The sequence below is a fragment of the Aphelocoma coerulescens genome, chromosome 3, assembly GCF_041296385.1.
Source record: "Aphelocoma coerulescens isolate FSJ_1873_10779 chromosome 3, UR_Acoe_1.0, whole genome shotgun sequence".
Classification (NCBI taxonomy): Eukaryota; Metazoa; Chordata; class Aves; order Passeriformes; family Corvidae; genus Aphelocoma; species Aphelocoma coerulescens.
Window position 1 is genome coordinate 5,258,106 of NC_091016.1, and position 16,681 is coordinate 5,274,786.

General features: G+C 44.8%; 2 protein-coding genes across 4 annotated transcripts; both read right to left on the reverse strand.

The window, feature by feature from the left end:
* Positions 1-533: 533 nt before the first annotated feature.
* On the reverse strand, positions 534-9,059 carry FAM161A (FAM161 centrosomal protein A). 3 transcript variants are annotated; one of them, XM_069008938.1, is made up of 7 exons: positions 8,874-9,059; positions 7,451-7,698; positions 5,822-7,006; positions 5,232-5,399; positions 3,071-3,170; positions 2,482-2,633; positions 534-1,884 (listed from the first exon to the last, which is right to left on the reverse strand). In XM_069008938.1, the coding sequence occupies exons 1-7, from the start codon at positions 8,991-8,993 to the stop codon at positions 1,299-1,301; spliced, it is 2,559 nt and encodes an 852-aa protein (XP_068865039.1). In that variant the 5' UTR covers positions 8,994-9,059; the 3' UTR covers positions 534-1,298. The 3 variants fall into 3 exon arrangements, with proteins under 3 accessions (XP_068865039.1, XP_068865040.1, XP_068865042.1); XM_069008939.1 differs by lacking the exon at positions 5,232-5,399; XM_069008941.1 differs by lacking the exon at positions 8,874-9,059 and having other exon boundaries at positions 5,822-6,950; positions 7,451-7,573.
* A 1,384-nt stretch (positions 9,060-10,443) lies between these two features.
* CCT4 (chaperonin containing TCP1 subunit 4) lies at positions 10,444-16,537 on the reverse strand. The gene is made up of 14 exons (XM_069008942.1): positions 16,340-16,537; positions 15,791-15,843; positions 15,459-15,548; positions 14,789-14,897; positions 14,139-14,281; positions 13,727-13,848; positions 13,506-13,638; positions 13,051-13,190; positions 12,734-12,830; positions 12,314-12,424; positions 11,909-12,039; positions 11,579-11,813; positions 10,948-11,061; positions 10,444-10,659 (listed from the first exon to the last, which is right to left on the reverse strand). Exons 1-14 carry the CDS (start codon positions 16,455-16,457, stop codon positions 10,642-10,644), a joined length of 1,614 nt encoding a protein of 537 aa, XP_068865043.1. The 5' UTR covers positions 16,458-16,537; the 3' UTR covers positions 10,444-10,641.
* Between the last annotated feature and the right edge of the window lie 144 nt (positions 16,538-16,681).

The window sequence follows — 16,681 nt, forward strand, 5'->3', positions numbered from 1 at the left end:
GGATCTCCTTAGTCCACACAATTCTGTTTTTCTTTTCCAGAAATGCTGAAAAAGCTGAGGCATAACCTCCAAAAGCTGTCCTAACTCTTCCTGGTTATATCATACTTATCATGTTCATTAATTCTGCTGTTATTTAGGTTAATATTTAAGAATTCAGTGACAATCTACATTATACACAGGTTCCCAACTCCTTCTAAAGCCTTATAAAAGCATTGGTTTTGCTACTTTCTTTAAGTTCAAAGGAATTTTAGTGGTATTTTTAATCCCTATCTTAGTAGTTCAACAATTATATATTTGTTCTTTTAGAACACTTAGTTGAGAGCTGTCAAACCTTAGAAACAGATTTGACATTTTTTTCTTTGAAATTACTTCAAATAATCTGAGAAAAAAACCTAATTCAGAGTTCCTCTGCCTTCTTTCAGAAAAAGATTTGATTTCCTAAAGAGACAAGTACTGGTAATATGGGACTGTTAATTGTACAACTCTTCAGAATTACAGAACACTGACAAACCAACCTCCTCGTGAAGCAGGGATTAATATTTTCACAGGTATTTTATTCAAGTTTAAAAAAAGCCTCAAATTCACATTAGTTATGTTCACCCTTCAAAAATAAATAAAAGTAATAATGCTTAAAAAACTTCTGAAAGTGAAGAAACTGTGTAACAAAACAAGGAGGAAAAAATAACAACAGATTTTTTAGCAAGAAAGTCAGTAACAGGAGGAGAAGGTACTACTGATACAAGACAAAAACCAAATCCCAAACATTTTTGGGAGAGTGTTTTGTGGAGTAGCTGAAGTCCTGAGGAGCCAGTGTATAAGAAGAGGTATTAAAGCACTTCCTTGCATAGTTTTGTACAACTAGAGTTACCTGAGGTAAAAAGATTCCCCTTTTACAGGGATCAAATGGCAATTCCTGCTCCAAAATCTCCCCTGGCTTTGCCAGCCCGTGGGAAGAGCTGGTTCTGAGCCCTCTGTATTTACACAGCACGCTGTGTAACGTGTTGTTAAACAGTGAGGTTGGAATTCATTTCAAGAACAGAGGTGCACTAATGTCACAGAAGAGTGCAATAAAGAAGATTAATACAAAAGTAAATTATTTTCTTGGTGAAAACTAGGAACTTGAGCTTTCTTACTGGAAAACAACCAAAATTCCTGCACTGGCAGGTCTCTTAAACTACGAGGTAAAAATCCACAGAATTTTGGATTTGTACCAAAGCACCAATTTTTTCTCTGGTGTCTGTTCCACAGCCAGCAGTGGAAGAGGCTCCTGAGTGCCAGCCCATCCTATCTCCTTCCTGTCAGTCACCCTCCTCATCACTGGGCTTCTCCTGGGAATCATCACTCTCATATTCCTCATCCTCATACTGGAAGGCACCCTCAGCTTCGGGGTCTGACTGAGCTTCCTCTTCGTGCTTGTGGAACCCCTCAGACCGAGAGCTGGGTCTGGACTCCTCCTCTTCCTCCTCCTCCTCTTCCTCCTCCTGGGAATGGCCAAGGGATGGGCCTGCCTTTGCTTTCTCTTCCTCCTCTTCTTCCTCCTGGGAATGGCCAAGTGACAGGTCTGCCTTGGCTTCTGCTTCCTCTTCCTCCTGGGAATGACCAAGTGATGGGCCTGACTTTGCTTCCTCCTCTTCCTCCTCCTCTTCCTCTTCCTCGTCACTGTGCTGGCCTGAGGGCGGGCTGGACCCAGGCTCATGGACATAAGGGCTGGCTCTGGCTTCATCCCCATCCTCCAGATCACTGCACTGCTCATCTGGGGTGGAGGTTTTGACACCTTTTCCCTTCTCTTCCTCCTCCTCCTCCTCCCAGGAGTGCACAGATTGGGGATTGTCTTCAGCTGCTTCCTCAAAGGATTCCCTTTTTTTCACTTTAACCTTGATGATTCTGAAAAGACAAATTGCACGTGGGGTTTTATTTTCTGGGAATATGCTTTCCAGGAGGTGTTAAAGCACCTTTATGTAATCCAGGGCAAAGCCTGGTAGTCTTGGCTGGGGTGGAACTGGGGAAGGAAAAGGGAAGGGGGAACACAAGAATCTCTCTTTATGCTAGAAGGTAACTCAACAGTATTGCTTACATATTCCCATTTTTTTTATTTCTGCTTCCTTTTAAATCATAACAACCAAGAGATACTAGAAACTATTTTTAATAAGGTTCATTTAAAAAAATTAAAATTTAAAGGTAGTGACTCACAGCAACCTGCGAGAATTTTTGATGAAAGGAACAAACAAGAAATGTTTTTCTTCATTTTTCTTTGAAGTGTATTACATAACATAACCTGTTTGGTTAAGCAGCTCTCCTCTGTTTTAGGAAATAATATTTAATTCAGGAAAACCAATCAAAAATACATACTAATGCTAACATACCACATAGTCAAATAGTTCCCTAGGAAATCATTAAAAAACCCTTAAATCTAGACATGAAAAATACTCTAGTTATTAGATAAGTAATGGGTAAAAAGAAAAAGCCTTCAGTCATCTCTACCTTTCTCTGACCGCAATGGAGGTAAAATCTCCAGCAGTGGAGAACTGCAGTGATTGGGCTGCTCCTCCCTTCTTTGAAACAAACTCTGGGCAGATCCCCAGTGCTCTCAGTCTGTTTGAATAATACTTCTCTGCAGCTATTCTGGCATTTTTCTGTAGGAAAAACACAATGGTTAAATGTTATCTAATGCATTAAATGCCTGTATCTCGATACTTTTATTTCTATTAATCCTCTGTTTCATTATTTGCAGCTGACAAGTGGAAATGGTTATTCACTGCAGCTAAGAAAGGCAAAACAATACTTGAAAAATTTATACCAGGTTTTACTTTCCTGTACCAGCAATGTTTGGTTGTGGCCAGAGTTACTCATGTTGTAACTGAACCAGACACACCTTTACAACAGTTCTCTGTTCCCTGTGCAAGCATGTCACAAAAATTACTGATATTTATATGGAGATGGGGCAACAGAGGTTGAAATGGAGAAACACTGCCCTGAAAAGTGTTTTTTAAGTACCTTCTAAAAATATTATATTACAAATGTCTTATTCAGTATCAGTCAAGATGAATTAGCAGTTCAGAAACAAAGCAACCTGAGTGACTCTTTCAAAAAGCAACGGCATCTGTTTTACTCTTTCTTGCATTTCTTGCAATTCTTGCAAATATTCCTGCCTTCTCTGCTTCTCGTTGTTCCTACAGGAAGCAGAGCACAAGAGAAATCATTATTAATTTATAGGACAAGGAGTAATTTCCTACAGCAGTTAAATCGCTCATAACAAATTAAATGTTGTCATACTTCAAGGTACATAAAAGGTACTGAACAATTCAACTCTTAGGGAGTCACTTTGGCTAAGCAGAGGCAGGTCCTGGCTACTGGAGTTAAATAGAGGCTGAGTTTGGATTCTTGGGGTTTTTGTAGAAAGAAATTTGGATACTTGGGGTTTTTTACATGCTGATTTCATAGAGATCTTCCAGTTGTTCTAAGCAAAATGAAACAGAATACACCATAGGAAAGTACAGCATTAAATAAAAATCAGTACTTTTAAAGTCTGACGGTGAGAATCTTGCTACTTCAGCAGCTGATCTCCCAGGAGGCATGGCCACATTCTGGATCATGGAACACTTTTTTTCCTGAGTTGGTCTGTCAAGGGCCCAGTCAATAGAGCAGGATAATGCAACTGTTGATTCACAACTGAAATGGTCTCTGGGATCACAGGGAGCACTGGATAATTGAGGTGGAACGAGCTGTAATCTTTCCTCAGTGTGGGACAGGCAGCTCTGCGATGTGCCTCTGAACTGGGCAGATCTGGTATTGCAGGTCAGACACTTCAGGACAAAGATGAGATTGGGGGGTGCATTTCACACCTCTGCCTCCTCCAGCCTCTCTCCCTGGCCATCTCTGAGCTCCTCACCATGTTGGGAAGTGAACTTCCATGTTGCTCCTTGCTTTGAAAGGGCACTGCCACTGACAGACCTCATTGCCCAGCTGTGCTGAAATGAGCACTATCAGGTTAAACACTTGCACCAGCCTCTGCATCAGCACCGGGGAAGTAATCTTGCTTTGCAATAACCATTTTACACACAGACAGGAGCTCCTGAAATCTGATTAAGCTGAACACTGTAATGTGAAATTTGCTGTTGACTGAACTCAAATCACATCTGCAATCACCCACTGTCTCCCTTAGTTCTCCACCTACTCTAACCCCAGTTGTTTTCTGCTTCTGTCCCAGAGTCAGCAGCCCACATGCCCGAGGACACACAGATTACAAAGCTCCTGGTATTAACAGTATGCCAGGTTGCTGGAAATTAGGATTCGTGGTTGCTGCCCAAGAATCCTGCCCAGGCATGAAGCAAGAGGGGCAGAGCAGTCGGTGCCTCTCACCATCCCCACGTAACAGCACCTTAAAGTGACAATACCGCAGCAGTGCCACCGGGCCAGGCCAGATCACAAACCTCACTAAAGGCTCGTTCAAACAGGAACCATTTTTGGGGGCATTAGAAAGAACAACAAGCAGAAAGGGTTAATTTAGCCCCAAACACAAGCCCAAGCAGCAATCATGGTGTTAGAGCTCTGTCAGAGCTGGAGTGGCAGCTTACAGCACTCCAAGAAGGCCCTGGCGTTCTTCCCTGTGTACTCAGTCGTACACAAACAGTCTTTGAATTGCATCTCTACTCCAGGGAACTTTGGATCCCATTCCTCCTGAACACCAGCAGCTTCCTGGGTCGCTGCTGTTACACTGTGAAGTTAAAATTTTCCTGCTTTAATCTCTCTCTTCAGTGGGGACCTCCTGGGACAAAGAAGGGAATTGTGAAGTGTCCACTGCTGCACCAAAGTTGTACCAACATCAGTGCGGTATCCAGCTCTGCAAGGATATTCTGTATCCACACTGTTCCCTTTCCTTTTGATTTGTATAGCTTTTTCCTCTTTAATTGATACATGAATTCAGAAAACACAGGAGTCCCCTGTTAGTGAATCTATAATACTCTAAGGTGGAATATATATATTTCTATATGCTGTAAATTTCTATACTCTGAGTTCATATAGATTGGCAACAATTTCCCAGTTGAAATACTAAGTTTGACCACTTTTTTACCAGCTGCTTGCACCATGTTTAATTTATCATGTGTAAGTATCTAAACTTAGATTATACTATCTTTTTACACATTGTATGTTTAACATACAATGCAATCCTAAACCTCTCCTTCTCATTGTTGATGGAGGTGTTCAGGATTCAGGGCAATGCAACAAAATACCTGAATGTTTTTAATCTGGATTTAGACGTCTGAGCTAGGCTCTGATGTGGGTCATTGGCCTCAGCCCGAGCCATTACAATTCTCTGGAATTTTCTTGTTCTTTGTTTCTGCTTGGTTCTGTTCCTTTTTTGTTGTTCTTCCAGCTTTCTCTTTTCCTCAAGGGAATTCCTGGTGGGGAAAATAAACTAAGGCTGAATTCATTTTAAATCTAGAGCAAAGGAAGCTTTGGCAAAGATAATTCCAAAGAGAAAAACAGGGTTGCCATGAGAGGACACAAGATATGTGCCATTTTAAGGGATTCAGGGTATCCTGGAAAACAGCAGTCATCTGTCTTCCTAGGGGCATTCTGACAAAAATGCACTAGTGTTCCTTTAACAATAATAAATACTAATTAAGTCCTATATTTAAATATTTTAGGATTTATATTATAAGCCTTTAACAAATTAAGCCCTATATTCACTGCATGGAAGAATTAATTACATACATAGATATACCAAAAATAATACCAAATAAAATACCAAATATATATTAATACAAAAAAAAAATCTATTTGCAAGCATATATAAAGTAGAGCATCTCTAAGCAGTCACCTTAGGGCTTGTAGCCGTCGTCTTGTGGATTCTGTGTTTTTGGGAGATTTGGATTTTCCTCCTCCCAAGAGATGCGGGTTTGCCCCTGACTGCCCCATCTGAGGTTTCCGTCTCGGAGAGGCAAATGGCCACCGTGTTTCCTTCAGTTTTTCTTCATCCTCTTGAATGTCCTTCAAGATCTTGCCCTTTTTTGAGGGGATGTACGAAGTACGAAGGTCGAAAGGCTCACAGACTGTGAGGTGTTTCACTTTTTTTTGTTGCAGGAGGCGTTTCTGGAATTTCTCATGTAGGAGTTCAAAATCTGGAACGCTTGATTTGATCTTGGGTTTCTGTTCCGTTCGCTTTGGTTCGATGCTCTTGTGTTTCTTCTTTTTGTTGGTCTCTTTTAAGGCCAGTCTGCTGTTGGGCACAGATGAATTTCGTAGCAGCTCCTCAGCTCTCATCCTGATCCTGATTTCTCTGTAGAGCTCCTCCTCCTTTAGCTTGTCATTGAAATCTGGACTATAAACACATTTAGGAACTGGTTTCGCTCTGAACACTTTGGTTTTATTTTCAGGCGGGGAAATGTCTTTTAATTGCATTTTCCTGATTTCCTTCCTTTGCCTCTCTCGCTCAATGAATTTAAATGGCTTTTGGGAAGCCAGGAGCTTGAGTCTGCTCCTCTCCCTCACAGACCTCCTGCGCTCCTCGTTCCGCTGCACGATGTCGTGGTAGAGCGGCAGGAAGACAGCAGCGGGCACGGGATTGGCTCGGAATTTTTTCTGACACTCTGCTTCCTCCTCTAGTTGCTTCTTCAGTAAGTGATTTTCCAGTTCGATCTGCGACTTGGATTTGATGTTCTGCTCTTTCTTCTGAGCTTCTCTGATGGTCATCTGGAAAGGCTTGGGCACGGTGACTCTGGGGGACCACACTTTCTGTTTGTTGTGCACCTTCCTGCAGGCTGGTGAGTTGGGTAAGCTGTGCTTGGCACGGGAAATGTAGTCTTCCAGAGAGAATCCATCCCACATTTTTTCAATCTGCTGCTTAGCAAATGAGGACGATGCAGTTTCACTGTCGTTTTCTTCAAATGCTAATTCTCCATCAGACACATCGGATATACTTGAGCCCAAGGGATCACTTAAGTCTGAGTCTGAAAAGGATTTGTGCAGGTTAAGAGGCTGATATGAGCTCTTGTCCCAAGTTGGCCTTGAAAAAAAAAGGGAAAAAAACCACTTGGTTTGAGCCGGTCTAACACTGATGCAAAGCCAGTGACTTCCACTCTAAGGAATCACCACTAGAAACCAAAATGTGTGGCTGAGAGGGGAGAGAAGGGAAAACAGCAGCACACTGGGCACTCAAAGCAGATCCTGGTTTTAGTGCTGATCACCAAGTCAGCACTTCCTGACTTGGGAAAGGCCCTGTGCTTTCCTAAATGTGCTGCCCAAGCCCTGCTGCACACCCACCTCTAAACCTCACAGACCATTAGCAAGGCAATGAGCGTTTCTATTATTAAAACTGACTTTTCTCTGCTTATCTGGTTATGAGAGATGGGGAGAGCAACACTTTCCAGCCCAGAAACACACCCTGCTGTTTTACAGCTGCCTGCAAAGCATTTGGGAATCTTCAGCTAAAAAGTGCCCCCAAACTTACCTACAGCACTTTGGAGAAGTGTCATTTCTCTTATCCAAGGGCTGTACTCCTTTTAAAAACAGTTTGTTCCGATACATGCTTTCCAATTTTGCCATCGTCTCCATGTGGGCATTCTTCAACTCTTCTAGCTTCAAGTAATACTCTTGATTTGAATAGTGCATTTTGGAGAAGTCTATCCACTTGTCACAGTCTCTCTTTGGAGGGGGGGTCTGCTCTCTGTTGGTGTTTGAATCCAAATCAAAGCCATCCTAGAAGAGATGTTTGTAAATCTTTCTGCTAGAAGGAAGGGGAACAAGGTTCTTAGTACTGCTTTATCCTAATTAAGTCTAATGAATGGTAAAGTAACACCAAATAGAGATACCTGTATACAAATGTTAGTGTAGAATTACATGGAATAATCATATTGCATATTAATTTATATCCTAAGGGTCCTATTTAAAGCCTGTAAAAATCCCCAAGTCTACCCTGTAATCAATATGTTTATAACAGGAAATATGACCAAAAGGACTTACCAAAAAGAAAAAAATTAACTATTTTGTAAAGTGCAATTTTTCCTTGATTACTACGCAGCTCTAAAATGCCCTTATTTACCAGCAAACAGAACCTTCTCCGCCTCCTATTTCCATAACCACTCTAAAAATGAGTCATTAGAGATGTGGTGCATAAATGTTATTCCATTCACTTACTGTGAAATGACATGGATTCTGCACAGGTTATATTTCCAATACTGTTTGGCAGTTTGCAGCTGTGTGCAGGTAATATTCTTTAAGTATTTTTAGAGGTTACACAGGTCAGAGAAGTTATTAAAGCCAGGTTAGTCAGCATCACAAAGGCTTCGTTTTGTTCTAAGCACCATGTTTTTAAAAGTCTCTTTATAAAGAAATTAGAATACTACTTTTCCACACAGGGGTTATTTTAATAAGCTTTGACATTGCAACAAAAAACCTTGCTTCTGTTTGGTCAGGTTTTCACTGCAAAAATCTTTAATTGTTTTCTCCCCTAGCAGTGACCTAATACAATGGGAATTACAGGATCGAAGCAGCGAATTTAAAGCGCCCATACAGAACCCCGAGCGCCAGGACTCTCCACCTCCCCGAATCTGCTGCTGCCACGACCGTGCATGAACCCAGTTTCTTTTCTCGACCCGCGGAACGATCCCAGCCTCTTGCCCGGGCTGGGCACGGGCAGTTTTACATCTGCTGTCCAGACGCCGCGGTGCCACAAGCTCATTAAGGGATCGGCGCTGCAGCAGGGCCATCTGTCAGGCGTCCCCCGTGTGTGCGTGTCCCTTGTGCCCAGGGAGGCGCCGGCCCGTGCGGTGCCGGGGAGGGCGGAGACCCCTCAGCAGAGCGGGTTCAGGGGGAAGCCCCCGGCCCCGCGTCCCCGGCTGCCCAGCAGCCCCTCCCGGCCGTGCCCGCGGTACCTGCGCGGCGGCGGGCGGCGGCCCCCGCTCGTAGAGCGCGGCGGGCGCCCGTGTGCGCGGGTCGAGCGGCGTGCGGAGGCAGGAGGCGGCCAGGCGGGCGGCCCGGTGCGCGTCCTCCATCCCGGGGCGCGGGCAGCGAGCGCAGGGAGGCGGGCAGCGAGCGCAGGGAGGCGGGCAGGAAGCGCAGGGAGCGCAGGGAGGCGGGCAGGGAGCGCAGGGAGGCGGGCAGGGAGCGCAGGGAGGCGGGCAGGGAGCGCAGGGAGGCGGCTCCGCTCCGCCCCCGCGGAGGCGGCCCCGGGGCGGCAGCGGGGCGCGTTAACCGCCCGGCCCGAGCGGGCCCCGGCCGGGCAGGGCTGCAGCTTCGCCCGGCCCCGCCCCGCCCCGCCCCGCCCGTGCGGATTTTTCGGTAACTTCTTGCAGGATTTTAGTCGGCACCTGTAACTCTCACTGGCGAGCCCACGTTTTTTGCACCCTCAAGTTATTAAAGAAGCTTTTTCCGTCTTGAAGTTTGTACTTCAGGTAAGCAATTATAGAGTAAGGCTAAACCAGGATAAGCAGGAACATTCTGTCCTAGGAATATTCTATCCTAAATCAGGATAAGCAGGAACATTCTGCCTCTACAAAGAGGTGTTAATGATGGATGGACCTATTTACTGTAGTGAAACTACAAATTCTTTTTGTGTATGAAATCACATACAATTGTTGTTGTAATTCTTTTGTAATTGTCAAGAATTGTAACTCTCTGATAATGGGGGATTAAAGCTTTAAATCATAGCACGTAAACTAAGTGATCATTGCTGGATGTGAGCCTGGGGGGTAGGGCAGCATTTGCAATTTTTGCTATTTTAAACAGGCAATGAATAATTAATGCAGAATATTAATGACTAAATCGATTGTCTTATTTATTAATTAGTATTTGAGTTATTCTGTTTGTTCCACTTGGCAAGTCACAGGAAAGTATTTCAGTAACAGGTCAACATCATGGTGGAAGTTCACTCAAAAGTTCCAGCTCCAGCCAATCATGAATGGAAATGTGAGAAGAAATGGAAGATACACTCCTTTAAACAGAGGAATTGGGTTGTTTCAATATGGCAATGATGGAGATGAAAGGGTTAAGTCAAAATGTCAGGCTAAGAATTAGAATTTGGAAAGCTAATTTGCTTTATTACAGAACAGTGTACTTTTGACTTCTTGGCCAGCTTTGGGGAAACCAATCAGTCTGGGGGCAGGGGGAAGAGACAGAGTAAAAAGCACCCGTTGTAGGACTCTGGGTCATGTGATGGCATCAGGAATCACTGCAGACCTCAGGAGAGCAAGGAATGTGATGTGCTCCCACTGCAAAGATCCTCCTCCCCTCTAGCCCCGCATCCTTAAGGGCAGTAACACCACTCCCTTAGGGAAAGCTTCTGGAGGAGCAGCTCTAAGCCAGCTAAGTGTTACTAGAGTGCACTTCAAGGGTGTTTTTAGAATATATCACTAGAACTAATAAGTTGCCTTAAACATTTCAGAGATAAAGAGGAGCACAGAAAACCGAATGCAACAAATTCTAACAAAGGTATACAGCAAAGACTCAGGTAGACTACTGCGTGTTTATTGATAAAACAGCACTTTCTTTTTGAAAACCAACTGTTTTTTAAGTTAAACCTGATCAAAGTACATCAGTCTTGGTGGACTTTAAGACAATTCACACAGGCGCTTTTGGTGAGGAATCCATATTCCAGCTACAGGGCAGGAGCTCGAGGCCATGGTCCCCACCTCTCTGCTCAGCTTACCCTCGAGTGTTCACCTGCAAGGAGGGCACACAGTCAGGCAGAAGAAATCACAGCATACATCACAATCCCTCCTTTGTTTAAAGATCCTGGGGTTTTAGTGACTCTAATTCCCTGCTTTATGGTGCAGTATTTATAGTGCATTTAATTTCAGCTGCAGTCATTGAAAGGCTGAATGGTCTTAAGCAGCACACAAACTGAGAACACTACACAGTAGCTGTATTTTGAAGCGCAGCAAATGAATGACAACATCCTGGTGCTCGTGAAGGAAAGATAACCCAAACCACGATGCCAACACCACTCACCACATCGTCAATCTTGAGAATGCTGCGCACGGTTTCTGTTGCGAGGGTCAGTGCACTCAAAGACACCAGCAGAGGCTGCACGACCAGCTCCTCCAGGATGTTGGAAATGCCACCCTAGGGGAACAGGGAGCCTTCACTTTGTGCAAGACAGACTGCAGTCACATTTAGCACGTTTTCTTTTAGCAGAATCCTGAGGGCAGTCAACTCCTAGACTATGACAGGGCTTTCATCTACAACAGGGGCATTACAGCACACATCTCTCCCCAGGCATTTGACATTTCCAGTAAAAATCAGCCAACAGAAAAAGTCAAGAGAGCCAACTGAGAAGAAGCTGTGGTGCTACTCCCAGCTTACAAACACCTTCCACTGCAGATCATACTGATGCATCATTCTAAACTGATCGACTGTTGTAGCTGAAATGCTGTTGTAGAGACAGGAGATGTCTCTTGTCCTTTGGGTACGGCGTTTGATACCAATGCTCAGGGTAAGCTTGTAAGAGAACAAGCTGTAATTTCCCTCTGCTACTTTTAAGGAGGCTACCACTATGCAGCACCCACTTGCCCTCTCACTAGTCCAGCCCTAAGGTTAAGCATTTCTCCTGTAATACCCAGGTATTCTAACCCCTCATTACCTTTCTGACGTTAATGCCAGCTGTTTTCTCTCCTTGGGCATGTCTATTTCTGAGCTCTGTTACCGTGGAAATGGGATTGAGCCCTGCGTTCTCAGCCAGGGTGGAGGGAATGACCTCGAGTGCATCCCCGTAGGCACGGACACAGTAGGACTCCATCCCCTTCAGTGTCCGTGCGTACTCGTTCAGCCGCAGCGCCAGCTCGATCTCCGGGGCTCCACCACCAGCAATCAAAGCCCTGAGAGCACAGAAATGACCATCAGACCTCACTTCACAGAAGTGCACACACCATCAGGCTTTATGTGTCATTAATTAACCAAACTGAGACGTTACCTTTTCTTCACTAAGCACCTTATGACACACAGGGCATCGTGAATGGAGCGCTCGGCTTCCTCCAGGACGAGTTTGTTGGATCCACGTACCACGATGCTCACCGTTTTCCCAGGGTTTGTGCAGCCTGTGATCTAAAGCATAAAACCAAATACTGACACTGGGGAAAAAAAATTAAAGTTTGGACAAAAAGACACTGCCATTGGCACTTTTTAAACTGTGTAACAGCACTGATGTCTGGCCAAGCAAAACCACTGCACTGCCAAAGTCGGTAGCTACTCAGAGCTTAGATGCTCTGAGTAGCTAGATTAAATGTAATAAATTCCATAGTAAAAAACATTAAAGCTACCAGTTATTAATACAGCTGACAGATGCTAAGTGGGTATTAACATTTTGTGTCTCACTCACCTTTATTAGTTTCCCAGAACCGTTCAAGTTGACCTCCTCTGCCAGCTCAGCAGAGCCCAGCATGTCAGGGGTGAACTGGTCAATGTGAGCCACAGGCTTAGTTCCAATTGTCTGAAAAAATAATGGGAAAAAAAATTAATCCAGAGGCTGACTGCAGAGTCAGCAAGTACACTGCATGTTGTTCTTCTGCATAGGACAGTAAAATGCAGAAGGGACTGTGGCTTTTACATCTGTCCTGAATCCTTCCATACAAGTGTGACTGCTCAGCAGAGCAGGAATGTTTTTTAGGGAAATGTCTGTTCTTGCATTATAGTCACAAGATGAAACTTGTGAAAATGTCACAATAAACTGGCCCTGGCTGGGCAGTTAGTTTCGGGGTAGATTTTAAACACTGTTGCTTATTTATATGACCCACCTTACCTTACATATAAACTCAATGTCCTCTCTTTCAATGTCTTTAACCACCATGATCTTAACTTTGTTCAGAAAATGGAGGGCCAGGTCACTGAGAGCATCCCTGAAAACAAGAGGGAAGGAGTCAGTTCCCAGGCCTCAAATTCTTCAGAGTACAAAGTAAGGATATCATCAAATTCAAAATACAGACAAGGCTGGTGCTTTCTAAAGGTACAGTCACTGTTACTCTGCCAGGTGTGACTGTGTTTGGCTTCAGCTTTCCAAACAGTTCCAGCTGTCCCCTTGAGCACCCACCGAGAGCGGGTGCCTGGGTATTAACGTACCGCAGAATGGACTTCTGAATGAGCAGCACGTTGCACCCAGCCTTCTTGATCTGCTTCACCAAGTTCAGGATGTAGGCCCTCTCCTCACGCAGCACCCTGTCCATTTGAGCATAATCAGAAACAACTATCTGGTTGTCCATCTATTTAAAAAAAGAGAAAAGCAAGTATTGTGAGCTGACTTTAAAAGCAGGTATAAAAATGTTACATGTTTTTCAACTTAAGATGCTGTAATTATAAACAAATAACAGCAAAATACTATGAGACAGTTCAGTATTTCTCAAAATTTAAACAATTTTCTTTTTTATACCAGCTAATTTTTTTAGTACCCAGAAGCCCTTCACTCTAGCTGTGGCATAGCGTTGACACCACAGCATCTTAAAAAAACATTTGTTACTACATTTGCATGTCCCAAGTCCTAGAGCACGAGGTTTTGCTCTAGCCACAGTCTGACTTACATCTGTTTTTGGAGCAGACAAGCAGAACTGAATGAGGCCAATTTTGGCTTTTTCCACTCTGGTTACACCGGTATTTGCCACCTTCTGAGTCAGGACGAGTCCCTCAACCAGTTCACAATCATCAATTGTGCCTCTGGAAGCAAACACAACCCATTACTGGAACACTCTGGGAAACTGATTTCACAGAGACAAAATCTGTCTAATTACAAATTGTTTCTTACCCCAACTTCTTCACAATTTTAATATCTCTGAGGTCCACACTATTGGCTGTAGCTGGGTCAATCACCTTCATTACTGCATCCACGCTCATTGGAGAAAGTAAACTAGAATACTGGCACACAACCTAAGGGATTCAACAGCAAAGAAAACATGGTGAGAGACTTCACACTGATAAGCAGTGTCCATATTGTGACAATATTGTCATTGTGTTGCAGTGTTTGATGTCAGAACTTTGAAGCAAAGATATCTGAACATGGCATTTTTTTAATGGCTGCTCCATGGCAAGGACAGAGCAGCTGTGCTGGGGGAAAACCCACACTCAGGGGTGCACAGAAAATGGAACTACTTTTTCTTAGACTTGAGAAGCTGAGAGGCCTGGCTGGGCTGGAGCTGCCAGTCCAAGTGCAGCTGTACCTTGGAGTTGAGGGAAGTTGTTGCGCTGTTCAGCAGGGTCTCCCTGTCACTGAGCTCCACGGGCTGGGCCATGTTGGTCAACACCTCGATACCTTTATCCAGAGCCTTCTGGAATGACTCTGAAATGATGGTGGGGTGAATTCCTGTGCAGAGCATCAAAAAAATGCCTGTTAGACACTTCATGCTTTCAAACATACTTTTTTTTTGTTTTTTCTTCATCTCTTTCCATTTTAAAACTTCAGATACTCAGGTCAGAATGAACTAAAGGCACTTCAGCAGAATGTTCTTCACGGGTGTATGACCTCCCTTATTACTCTCTGCTATTGAAACTGAGGCAAAAAGCTGTAACATTCCAAGTAAATTGTCCTCACAGACAAGTCTTGCACATTTCCTGGTGATCCCTGACATCCCAGAAACACTTTCTCCAAGTTCTCTGGGCATTCTCAAAGCTGCTGCTGTTCAGCTGATGCCTGCAAGGAGACTGACACTGACTTAATTTCAGATTTTCAAAGACTGTTTTCCCTGGAGTGTGGGATACACCCTTTATCCTTCCAACTGATAACAGCTACTTTAAGCTTCATCACATGCGTGCAAGAGGACAAAAAGACTTCACTACCTACAGTCTCTGCATGTTAAATAAATGTATTTACCTTTCTGAAGGAGTCTGGAACAGGCATCCAAGAGAGCTCCAGCAATGACAACAACAGAGGTTGTGCCATCACCAGCTTCAATATCTTGTGCTTTTGAGAGCTCTACCAACTGAAGGAGAAATTATGACAAAAATTTATAATATACAGAGTGCTGCTTACCCATACCCAGACACATCTTTGGCCCAAACATAGCTATAGTACAGTAAGTCACTTGCAGAAACAAAGCTTTTTCTCCCAAATTTAAAATTGAACACACCTACCTAACAGGTTTACCTTTTCCTTCCCTGGGGGAGGGTCACAGGAAGCTCATTTCCATCTCCAACCACAACCAAATCCATGACCACTGAACATCTCAAAGGACCAGATACTGTATCCTCAGACCACCTGACCATACCTTCACACATTCCCTTCTTTCCTAATGGTTTGGGACATGACTTTTCCTTCTTAAATGACAGATCAAGGTTTGGGCTACATTTTCTTATGTCTTAAAACATGTCCAGAGGGATTGTGCACAAGGAACACTGGGTAAGAAACAAGGGCTTGTAACTCTTCAGCACATGCCACAATCAGAATAAACGTTCCTGGAGCACAATGCACAAAATTTCCTGCTCTGTCACTGTCCCAGGCACTGCTCCTCAAATCCACACCAAATGGAAAAGGAACCACTCACCATTTTGGCTGCAGGGTGCAGAACCTGCATTTGTTTCAGGATGGTGGCACCGTCATTCGTGATTGTCACATCTCCCTTAGCATCCTGAATCTGGGAATAAAGGGCAGGAACACAGTTCCAATCAGCAGCTACAAATCTTTCATTTGAGACTCCAAGTATTCTCTTTAACGTTATTTCCCAAACCAAGATCTCCATTTAGTTCCCACTTTCCCTTAAAAAACTGAAACATGGGAAAGAATTAAGGCAAAAGGCGGCATCCTCTGTAAGACATGTTGAATTTACAGCATCTCGAATAAGCTTAATATTTTGAGAATTTAAAACACAAAGTTTACCATTTTATCCATTCCCTTTGGTCCAAGGCTCGTCCTAATTGCATCGGCAACAGCTGGGAAGAGAAGAAAATGTTTGCAAGCTGATCTAAAGAACTACAAACACTCCATCATTTAAACACGTTTTCTAAAAAGAAAGCTCTTCCCAGTTTTAAGCAATTCCCAGATAGACTAAAAGATCCCAAATAGTGGAATGATGTAAAACGCTGCAGTATCAGGACTGATTGCCACAGTTCTTTTTTTAAGCAATTAGTATCTGATCACTTGACTGCAGCCATTTTAAATCTGGGGAATCACAAAGAAACAGAACACAGCACGCAGCGCGACCGGGGCTCGTGTCAGTGCTCAGTATCGCATCCCCTACACGCGCCGGCCCATCCCGGGCGACTCCCAGCCATCAAACCCACGGAATTCCTGCTCCTATCCCTGGGACACAGTCCCGGGCGGGACACAGCACCGGGGGATCCATCGTCCCCCGCCCCAATCGCGGCCCACGCAGGGCCCGGCCCGGCTGCCCCCGGCCCCGAGGCGGCCCCCGCGCGGCCGCCGCACCTTTGCCGGCGGCGATGTTGCTGAAGCGGATCTGGGCGGGCTTGTCGCGGTCCTGGTAGGCGCCCTTGGCCCTGCTGCCGGCCCCGCCGGGGGCTCTGCCGGGCGCGCTCTCGGGCATGGCCGAGCCGAGCGGGACAGACCGGGATGGGCCCGGGATGCTTCCAGAACGGGGCCTTCCGGCCTCGCGTCACGCGGGGCTGCCCAACGCGCGCCTGCGCGCTGCTCAACCGGCGGGCGAAACGGCCCCTTCCACCTGCCTGCCGGCGAACTGCGCGGACGCCTATAAAGGAGCCGCGCGCTCGCTTGGGGGCCTCGGGGAGGTTTTCCCGCCTGGCGGGGCCG

Excerpts from the sequence above, each read along its gene's own strand:
- FAM161A (XM_069008938.1), bottom strand. The coding sequence starts at position 8,993 with ATGGAGGACGCGCACCGGGCCGCCCGCCTGGCCGCCTCCTGCCTCCGC. Across the intron at positions 5,400-5,821 it reads CGACGGCTACAAGCCCTAAG|GAATTCCCTTGAGGAAAAGA; the intron begins GTGACTGCTTAG and ends TTTCCCCACCAG. Across the intron at positions 1,885-2,481 it reads TCCATTGCGGTCAGAGAAAG|AATCATCAAGGTTAAAGTGA; the intron begins GTAGAGATGACT and ends TTGTCTTTTCAG.
- CCT4 (XM_069008942.1), bottom strand. The coding sequence starts at position 16,457 with ATGCCCGAGAGCGCGCCCGGCAGAGCCCCCGGCGGGGCCGGCAGCAGG. Across the intron at positions 12,425-12,733 it reads ACATTGAGTTTATATGTAAG|ACAATTGGAACTAAGCCTGT; the intron begins GTAAGGTGGGTC and ends TTATTTTTTCAG. Across the intron at positions 11,814-11,908 it reads AGGTGCTTAGTGAAGAAAAG|GGCTTTGATTGCTGGTGGTG; the intron begins GTAACGTCTCAG and ends CTGTGCTCTCAG.